The sequence below is a fragment of the Poecilia mexicana genome, unplaced genomic scaffold (genome assembly GCF_051168715.1).
Source record: "Poecilia mexicana isolate PSO_F unplaced genomic scaffold, ASM5116871v1 scaffold_5, whole genome shotgun sequence".
Taxonomy (NCBI): domain Eukaryota; kingdom Metazoa; phylum Chordata; class Actinopteri; order Cyprinodontiformes; family Poeciliidae; genus Poecilia; species Poecilia mexicana.
Genome location: NW_028263374.1, coordinates 11,189,235 through 11,199,675, shown reverse-complemented (window position 1 = coordinate 11,199,675; position 10,441 = coordinate 11,189,235). Strand labels below are relative to the sequence as shown.

General features: G+C 42.1%; 1 protein-coding gene across 2 annotated transcripts; it reads right to left on the bottom strand.

The window, feature by feature from the left end:
* Positions 1 to 6,564: 6,564 nt before the first annotated feature.
* On the bottom strand, positions 6,565 to 8,761 carry myog (myogenin). 2 transcript variants are annotated; one of them, XM_014986282.2, is made up of 3 exons: positions 7,963 to 8,536; positions 7,545 to 7,644; positions 6,565 to 7,410 (listed from the first exon to the last, which is right to left on the bottom strand). In XM_014986282.2, the coding sequence occupies exons 1-3, from the start codon at positions 8,494 to 8,496 to the stop codon at positions 7,292 to 7,294; spliced, it is 753 nt and encodes a 250-aa protein (XP_014841768.2). In that variant the 5' UTR covers positions 8,497 to 8,536; the 3' UTR covers positions 6,565 to 7,291. The 2 variants fall into 2 exon arrangements, with proteins under 2 accessions (XP_014841768.2, XP_087861640.1); XM_088005514.1 differs by lacking the exon at positions 6,565 to 7,410 and having other exon boundaries at positions 7,433 to 7,644; positions 7,963 to 8,761.
* Positions 8,762 to 10,441: the final 1,680 nt, after the last annotated feature.

Sequence of the window (10,441 nt, the reverse complement as noted above, 5' to 3'; positions counted from 1 at the left end):
TCGCGACCCCCTGCTCTTATCTGAATGTATTTGTTGGGTGCAACACATGTAGCAATGTTAATATGAATGCTAATATGCTAGCAGAGTATAAGCTGAAATGAGATTTGTGAGTGTGTGTGTGTGTTTCTGAATTTATATTATGTGTGTGTGTTTGATTAGCCCCTGTCTTGCTAACCTCGTATGTTGTCTTCACTATGCTGCCACTAAGGAGAATGAGGAGGGAAGCTGGGCACAGGTGAGGTTGATTTCCCCTAACTGAATCTGTACCAGGACTCTTTATGCATTCGCGGGCACATGCTTCGCAACAGCGTTATGTCGCAGTGTCGCAAAAGCATTCACACCTTTTGAAAGTTTTTTTTTTTTTTTTTAGCTTTATATAATGCTACAACACAAACTTTGAGGGATTTTGTTGGGATGTTTAGAGCAGTACAACGACTGTGAATGGGAATTAAGAGACAGCATGGTGGAATAAAAATCTGATAAGTGTGGCATGTATGTGTACTCACACGATTTATCTGTTAAGACTTTTAAAAACCAACATTTTCCTTTCATTTCACAGTTGTACGTTATTTCGTGTTGGTGCATCAGATGGAATCCCAATGAAATAAATTGAATTTTGAGATGTAACATGAAAAACGTCCAAAGCAGTTCTGGAAGGATACTTGGTACTGTTAAAGTGTTTCAGAGCATCATGCAGACTCTAAATCCTAAAATCTACTTAAAGTTGAATTTTTATTACTAGTAGTGGTGGTAGTAATAATAATAATAATAAAAAATATCTACTTCATACTATTACATTTGTATTTCTGTGATCATTTCCGTCACATTTAAAAACTCTAAAACAATTAACTTCATGACGGTGACACGTCTGTAACGTTTTCTGCTGATATCCCTCCAGACATTAGCATACGGGGACATGAATCACGAGTGGATAGGAAACGAGTGGCTGCCCAGCCTTGGCCTGCCCCAGTACCGCTCCTACTTCATGGAGTGCCTGGTCGACGCGCGCATGCTGGACCATCTGACCAAAAAGGACCTGAGAAGCCATCTGAAGATGGTGGACAGCTTTCACAGGTCTGCAGCTGTGATGCTCAGCTGTAGCATCTGAGCTGAACCTGCTCTACCTTTCATCTGATGACTTGATGCGTGAGCTGCAGAGATGGAAAGGATACTGATTCATTGTGTGTGTGTGTGTGTGCGTGTGTGTGTGTGTGTGTGTGTGTGTGTGTGTGTGTGTGTGTGTGTGTGGGTGCTTTTTATGTGCCCCAGGGCTAGTCTGCAGTATGGAATTATGTGCTTGAAGAGACTCAATTATGACAGGAAAGAGCTGGACCGTCGGAGAGAAGACAGTCAACACGATATGAAAGGTACCGTTTACACACAGTCATCCTCATGTGTAACACACACACACACACACATGCATGCATGCATGAATGAATGAATGAATAGGCTCTACTGTTTAATCAGAAAAAGTGGGATTTTTTTTCTGGAGAACCGTCTTGTGGTTTCATCCGATAGTGTCAATTTGTGCTTGGCACTATAACAGGTGCTCCTTAAACTGTCAAGAAGCCAGTCTTGTGATCTAAAGCCCCACTTGCGTGTGGAGTGCCCCACACACACGCTGGCGCACACATTTAAATCCAGCCGTCCCTCTCGCCCTTTTGACCTTGAGCTCAGCGCATGAACTTGACTCAGCTGTCGCTTCGTATCACAGTCCAACTCTGTTTGCGTGCACATAAACACTCGCGCGCGCGCACACACACGCATGCACACACACACGTTGCGCCTGTTCCAACTTGGAAAGCTGGCTGACAGCTGTGCTTCAAGTGAACAAAGGGAGTGTGCCAGAGAGTTGACGCCATGCGGACATGCACATTACCTCTTTCACTAAACGCCTCTATTTGCTGTTTATGAGGGGCATATTAAGTAAAGTGTTTATTTAACGCTGTTCCACCGCTCCGCTTTTGATTTCAGACGTTTTGGTGTGGACCAACGAACAGGTGATCCACTGGGTCCAGTCCATCGGTCTGAGGGAGTACAGCGGCAACCTGCTGGAGAGCGGAGTTCATGGGGCGCTCGTCGCTCTCGATGAGACCTTCGATTACAGCAGCTTGGCGCTCATCCTGCAGATCCCCATGCAAAACACGCAGGTGGTTATACAGGAAACAGCCGCGTACGGATTACGTGTGTGATCCCATTTAATTTGTTACTTCTGCTTCGTCTGGTGTTACATGGAGTAAAGTTTTAAATGAACGGGTCAGGAGCTACGAAGTGAAATTCTGTACAAGCAGCTCATAATTTATTGCGAAGTTAGTTTCAACTCTCTTAGCATCTTAATTTAATGTAAATCGATATTAACTGGACCGTGAGGGGTTTTTTTTTTTTTTTTTTTTTTCAAACTTTAAGCCATTGTCAAATTTTAATTGTCAAATTTTAATTAATATACAGAGAAGAATATGAGTGTACTGTACACTGGCTTTTTTATATTTATAGCATTACCTGATTCAGGTGAGAAAATAACTGCTTCTAACCTCTAAAATTAAAATTAAAGAATCTTGAAACTCCCCCAAAAACACAACCATTTGATTCACTATTTCACTTCCTGTTTTGCACTACTGAAATATATAATATATGTAGTAATTGGGAAAAATCACTGTATGTCAGGCAGTATTAACGTTATGCTTGATCAAGGTTTGAATGAATTCTGTGTGTTTTTCAGGCAAGGCAGGTTCTAGAGAGGGAGTTTAACAACCTTCTAGCTTTGGGAACAGACCGCCGACTGGAGGAGGTGACTTTTTTTTATAGTCTCTTTGGTGGTGATTGTTTTTACTTAAGCTGTGCTATGTTTTACGATGAACTTTTTCCCTCTCTGTTGCATCCTCAGATGATAGTTTAGTGTTTTCCTCTTTATAAACAATACACTTTTCCTCTACTTTTCCTCTCAGAGTGGAGATGACAAGTCATTTCGGCGCTCACCCTCGTGGCGCAAGAGGTTTCGGGCTCGTGAGGGAGGGACGGGTCTGGGGATGATGGCAGGCTCCATGGAGACGCTACCTGCCGGCTTCCGCATGCCCGCTATGTCAATGCCGCCGTCCATGAATTTGGGTGCCAAGAAGCAACTTCAGCCTGAAGGTTTGTTACAGTGCTAGCAGCCACGTTCACTCCGGAGCTGCTCTCTGGTTAGACCGACTGACTAACCGCATGTTGTGTCCTTTGTGTCGTGCCGTGATCAACACCTACTTTGTCACGCCTTCTTAAGCTCCTCCTCCTGCGCCTCCGAGACTTGACCCCTCTGCAGTGCGGACCTACTCCTGCTAACGACACTCTACTTATTAACAGGAGCACTAGTGCTAACGGGTAAGTTTGTTGTGTTTTCTAGCTGGAAGTGTCTGTTGGTGGACTATCATAGGGAGCTGACTTAACCCTTTCATGCATGGTGGTCACTACAGTGGACGGCTGTCTAAAAGCCATTTTCTTGTGCTTCTTGTGGATTTTTATGTTATAAATGCACACAGACCACTGAAGTGGACACTAATGCATCATAAAATACACTATCAACTACTGGCTATCAGCTGCAAATGCAAGAAATTATCTTTGTTAAATCCAATATGGCCGACCGACCCGGTCCCTCCTTCTACTGTAGACGACTCTTGCAGGTAAAAAAAGTATTGTTACATCAGATTACCCCTAAAGAACAATACTACTGATGTATTTTTCAAATAACAACTTTGTATTTGGAGAAAATTACAATTGACCACCTAAAAAAAATTAAATTAATTTTATTTATTTATTTATTTATTTTACAAAAAAATGTTCCTACTTTTTTTTATGCCCTAAGAAAATAAAAAAAATGGGGGGAAAATCCTGACACAAAGGATCATAATTCATGCGTGAAAGGGTTAACATATGTCTAGAGGACTGTCAGTGATACCCTCTACTGAGAGGCTAGTAAAAAAAAAAGACATTTACTAAAATATTTTTACTGAAATAATCCTACAACAAACTCATAAGTGTTAGTAAAAATCTTAAAGTAGGCAGCAGCAGCATTTTTTCCAGGATAGATTTTGAAACACCTTCAGAAAGCCTGAGTTAATATGAGTCTTCACGGAAACAAAGTACAAACAGGCATGGATAAATACAAAATAATTGAAATATCTGCACAGTGCTCGGTATTAAAGTCTTCATTTTCCCTTCCTTTCTTTCACACTGCCATCCTGTCTCTGACTCTCTCTTCCAGTGCATTCTCATTACTTGTACGGACACATGCTTGCGGCCTTTTGAGAGTGATATGCCAAATTTGGAGAGGGAAGGATTGGGTGCGCCAGGAGGTGGGGGGGGGGGAGTCTTCTCCCCTCTCACGCCCAGCCTCTCCTCCCACCTTCTACATCTCTCTCTCCTCCCCCCCCCTCCCGGACTCGTGCAATACAGGGGGGCACCTCTGACCTTTGCTCTCCGAGAGCGCTCGTTGGCTGCTTTCCACTGCTGCTGTAAAGGAGGCTCGTCCCGGTCTCGCCTTGTTTACCCCAGTGCTCCCAGTAGCCTCGTTGTTGTGGTGTCGTGTTCCTGCTCTCCTTGTCTCAGCTGTGGGGTCTAGTCCTGGTTCTGATCGTCCTGAAAACGGCCAAGACCAAACGAATCTTCCTGTGTTGACACGACAGTCGTGAAAAAGATAAGATTTGAGGAGATGACGAACAAGTCGTTGCTTCGGACTCGAGAGTGATGAATACTTGTATAAGTGGCAGATCACTCTGCACATTAACCTTCTACCGGTTATGCAAGGTATTACTCATTTATCATCTCTGTACAGAAAAATGGATGACTTATGTTTTTTATAGAAATATTATATATAATATATATATATATATATATACACATATATATATATATTGGAAATATATATGGAAAGTAATATAATATTGCTGTTTGAAACCCAATGCCCTGTATTCAATAGTGACTGTTCTCTTTCTCCTCCTTTCCCTTTCTCTCTGTGTTGGACCTTTGCGTGTCGTTTGCTGTGCGCTGTGTGTGATTAATTGGTGGGAGGGACTCACTGAAAGAAGTGTGTGTTTTTACAAGGACTCCTCACAGGTTCATGGGTCCAATTCTCTCTTCTTCTTCTTCTCCTCCTCTTCTTCTGTCCCCCCCACCAAACCTTTTGACACGATGTAGCTGTAATTTCTCTTCCTCTCTTCGCCTCTGTCGCCTTCTGTATGACACTATGTAGCCTAGAGAGAGAAATTTAATGTGAGGCATGAATATGGAGTGTGTGCGTGTGTGTGTGTGTGTTTGTGAATGAGAGAGAGAGAGATTGAGCAAATCAGCCTATCTCCTGGAGACTTGTAAAGGGGTCGAGTGTGCTTGTGGGTGTCCGTGTGTTTGTGTGTGTGTGTGTGTGTGTGTGTGTGTGTGTGTGTGTGTGTGTGTGTGTGTGTGTGTGTGTGTGTGTGTGTGAAAGGCCGACCCTAACCACGTGACTTTGACTCTTTGTGTGTGTGAATTTTAGTGTGGACACTGTAGCTCACTTCTGTCAATTCCAAACTTTCTCTCATGTCAAACAATAAATTGCTGCTCAGCATCAGTCAGTGACTTGCGCTGCTCTGCACTGGCCTTCAAAAGCATCCATAGCCCTTAAAATATTTGAAATTTTGTCATGTTACAGTCACAAAGTAAATGTTTTGTTTGTTCTTTTGTTTTTGTTTTCTTTTGTTTGTTTTGTTTTTTACCAGGATTTTATGCAACGTATGAACTTGAACTAGCACAAAGTTGTGTAGTGACAGAACAAGGATTTGTGGTTTTCAAAATATTTCACAGAAGAAAGTCTGAAAAATGTGGCATGCATTTTTATTTCACCCTTACTTGGGATTCTTGGCTGTTTCTCTGATTAATTCCCTCTCCAGCGTGGCCCTTTCAGTTTAGCCATGTCGGTGTGTTTGCAGTTGAGATTTTTCTTTAAGCATCTCCACAAACTTCATCTCTGATCCGTCTGTTGTGGATCTAAATCAAAATGCGTGCCACGCTTTTAAGGTTTTTATTATAGTACACATGACTTCAAATTGATAAAATATGCTGACAGTTTTATTTGTAATGTGAGAAAATGTGAAAAGCTTAAGGGGTTATGATTACTTTTGTAAGACAGTGTAACTGACAGACATGTCTTATCCTGCTCTACAACCTCATGGTCAGTTTTTGCGAAGAAATGCCAGCAGGCGGTCCATACACCCAGCTGACCAATTCCTCCAATGAGAACACAGCATATGAACTCATGAACTCCTGGATGGCTGTACAATCTCTTTTCATTATTATTATTATTATTATTATTATTATTTTTACAGATTTTTCCAAGGTGTCTAAAAGGTGTGTAATGTGCTATGTGGCAGCTATGAGTACTGTGTCTTTATTCCAGGTGTGAAACAATGCTGACAAATCAAGATTTTATTATTTGGCCATCTGAAAAAAAAAGTACTGTATTTATGACACTATATAGACATGAGTAAAGCTGTTTTTTAAAGAATTGTGACTCTGCTCCTTCCTGAAGTGCTCGGCACTTTAAAGCCACAAAACAGCTTATTGAAAACCATCTTTATTCCAAGAATTAAAACAGAACAATATCACTTTTCAGAACATCTACAAATACACAACAATCTTAGTTATAAAAGTCAAAAAATAAGTTAGCAAAGATAAAAAATAAAATGGCAAAACCACTCTGTAGAAAAAAAAGGGGAACGTATTTACAACAAAAGCATTTATAACCTGTTTAAATTAAGCAGATCTTGGTCAAAACTGCCATGGTACATATTGGCCCCACAAATAAATTCATGTATTTTATTTTATTTTTTTTAAGCATTAAACTCACACAAAAAGAATCAAAGATACGGAGGAAAACTTAAATTAAGTTAGAACAATACAATCCATCTGTGAGTCTGGAGGAAGGTTTAACAGAGATTCACTCAGATAACTAGGATTTTGGGTTCATGCAGCAAAATCTTTGAATCTCAAGTTAGACTGAGCATCTGTAGCTCTGACAAACAGGACTGGACCACAGGATAAGGCATGTAATACAGGGAATAAGGCCTCATTGTAAAAGAAGGAATTCAGTTTAGCCAGTAGACCCAGTAGAGTTGCGATGACAATTCATTAATTCGGATTTTTGATCGTTTGCATAAGACAGAAAACCAAAGTTTGTAGATTCACTAAAACAAAATAAGTACTCCAGTCAAACGGGATCACCGATTAGCTATTTTTCCTCTATAATTTTACGGATCTCTGTGCATCTACATCTGTTTTGAAAGGTCTATTTGGGAATGTCTACAGGAAAGGCCACAGCTCCGTCTGAAGCAGAGATGCTGTCCACAATGGAAGTCAAGGCCTGCATGTTTCCCTGCTCAGGGGATTCAGCAGCACTCAGGAGATCTGAAGGAAAAGAGACAAGAGAGAGAGGGAGAGAGAGAGAGAGAGAGAGAGGCCAAATCACACAGTCAGTACTGTCAGCAAAGCACTAATCTGTTTGCGGGATCCGGTGAAGGTTCATGTTCGTCCGCGCTCACCCTCACCGCTGTAGCTCGGCGGACACTGCTCCGGAGTGCTGCTCCACTCGGGGCTGCTGCAGCAGGTGCTCCCCGAACTGGGCTCGCTGGACGACGACACCTGTTAGCACAAAGACACGCATGCAGAAGTTGCTGTCAGTCACTTACAATGCAAAACTGCACACAAAAAAATCCAGCGCAAAAGATTGATGTTTTCGAAACCTGCTGTGTTAGTTTGAGAAGTGCATATTTGACTAAAACATAAGCCTGTTAATTTAGAAAAAATTAACATCTGACACCTAAAAATCACCCACTTTATTATAATTTTTTTTTATTATCCTACAGCTTGTTTTCCTCACTTCCCAACAACTTCTCAGCCATTTTTCTCCACATTCGCCTGTCATCTTGGCTCTCTTTATCCCTCTCCTGTTGTACTCACTCTGGGCTGGGTCGGGGTGGGTCGATAGTGCAGTCCCTGCTGTCCCGTCTCAGTGTCCTGCTGGTTGAGAGAGGACACCAGAGCTTGTAGCCGTTCGATGTACTGTATGGCGCTCCGCAAGATCTCCACTTTGGGCAGCCTCTGGTTGGGGTTCATCAAGGTGCTCCTCTTCAGAGCATCGAAGGCCTCGTTCACCTTCTTCAGGCGTCTCTTCTCCCTCAGCGTTGCTGCTCTCCGGCGATCCATGGTCACAGTCTTTCTTTTGCACAGCTTACAGGCCCAGGGCAGGCACTGACCGGGGCAGTGGGTCTCAGAATGAGGTGACAGGCTGGAGGGAGACGCTTTATCCTCAGTACTTGCGACTCCGACGCTGGCACCTCCAGCAAGACTCCCACACAGGCCCATCATGGAGTTTCTGTCCTGGTAACCAGCTTGGTCGTACGTCCCAGGTAGGCGAGAGGGGAAGTAGCTGTCCCCTCCTTCATAAAATCGCTGATCAGGAAAGAAGTATGGGTTGGTCTCAAAGAGCTCCATATTGGCCCGTGTTGTGCTCGAGATGTAAAGGGGGCAACAATCCCTGCTTCGTTTGTCGCTGCTCTTCAATGAGTGGTCTTCGTTCCTGCCTCTGGGATGTGTGTTGGACTGTACGCGTGTGCGCTGTCTTCCCCTTGGCCTGCGTTTGCGATGAGTGGAAGACGTGTGGTGAACAACTGGTGTGGAGCAACTGTAGGCTGGCATTTAAACCCCTCTGCCTTCTGCAGGATCACAGGGTTAAATTTAGCATGAGCCCCCAGAAACCTGACACGATGGTTAGCTGTTGCTGCACATCTACACTTCACATCTCTTTTGGGCCGTGCTCTCTAGGGCTTTAAGGCCCATTCATGTGTTTCAGTCTGTGGGTTTGAGCACTTGCTTTTGCGTGCGTGCGTGTGCGCCAAGAAGCCACAGCGCGATCGAGTTGCCGTGGAAATGGAAGAGATAACCTCAGATCAAAAATGTTGGCCTTAATAAGTTAATCCCGGACTTGCGTTCTTCTCCATGACGCGGGACAAAAAGACGCTTTTCCACGGGGGCGGGGGGGGGGCCAATGTGGTAGGAAGAGTCTTGACGCAGCTGCCACCTCTACTAGGATCGAATCATTTGTAGTGTCGAGAAGATGTTTGTGACCAGAGATAGTTGCTTACTCAAAACTAGGTCGCAAAGGCAAATGTCAGGTTCACGATGAACATCCGTGGATGTGTAAACATGGTGGCATTACAGGGAGAGTAATTTTTTTGAATGAGGTTCTACGAAAAGGTTGTATAAAGGTTGTTATAGGTAATATGTTACCTGTAAGAAATAACTCTGTTGGCGTCTTCATTTTGTATAAAGTCAGATTGGTTGTTCTTAGAGGCTCGAGCAAACAGCTATTCTGATAAAAGCATATTTTCGTGGTACAACACTGATGAGTATTTTATGACTGGTGTCACTTTTGCAGTGGGGACTTTTGCACACACAAGATGTCTATTACTTGCACATGAAATGGGGTTTGAAGGGTTTGCGCCACTAGCTATTTTCCTGTAAGAAATGTGTAAAATATTTCCATTCAGAGAAATAATTTGACAGAGAAATGAAAGTTGTGAGAATGGCAAAATATTAAACTATTTTATGAGTGTTAACTGTGCCCTACTATTTTATTTGGTAGTTATTTTTGACTGCAAAAGCTTCAATTGTGACTGTGTTAATTTGTGCTTCATACAGGAAGATCACTGGTGGAGCACTGCTTCCTGCCAACATTTCCCCGAGTAATGACAATCAGATTATGTGTAAATTACAGACCAATCCTAAAGTCGGTCCAGTTTGAAATGAAATTTTTTTCACAGCCATCCTTTTAAATTAGTTACTTACTCCAACTGGAATTACATGTGACGTTCTATTTATGTATTTGACACAGGAAGATCATTGTTACCTTTACTTCAAGGGCTTTAATCTTTATAATCTGTGTAAATATTATAAAAGAGCACTTGCAAACGCCACTATGACATCAACAGAGATTTGGACTGTAGGTGAGATAATAACAATTCATCAAAAAGTCACTTAAAACATCCAGATTCGTTTGTCCTGCAGACTGAAGCTAACAGGTTGTCTTAAAAGTAAAATATCATTCCGGTTTCTCTGTTAAAAATGGAGGTGGTGCCACATTAATGATCCCCATTTGTAAAACATATAGTCAGAATGGAACATGTAAAACATTTCTGGTCCAAGTAACCAGAGTAAAAATAAAGCTGTGTAAAAAGGCAGTGATGCTATGTTTGGGAACCCTATTTTATTGATTTTTAAATTATCTTTATTTTGATTTGCTTTAGTTGTTCTCTTAGTGTTTCACACAGGAAAATAATTGATGTTTTACTGGGAATCTCAATTTCCCGATAAAACAATCATCTTTTCCTAGAGAAATAATCTGTCTGCTGCAAATGTGATGAATATCTAAAGGTTTGTA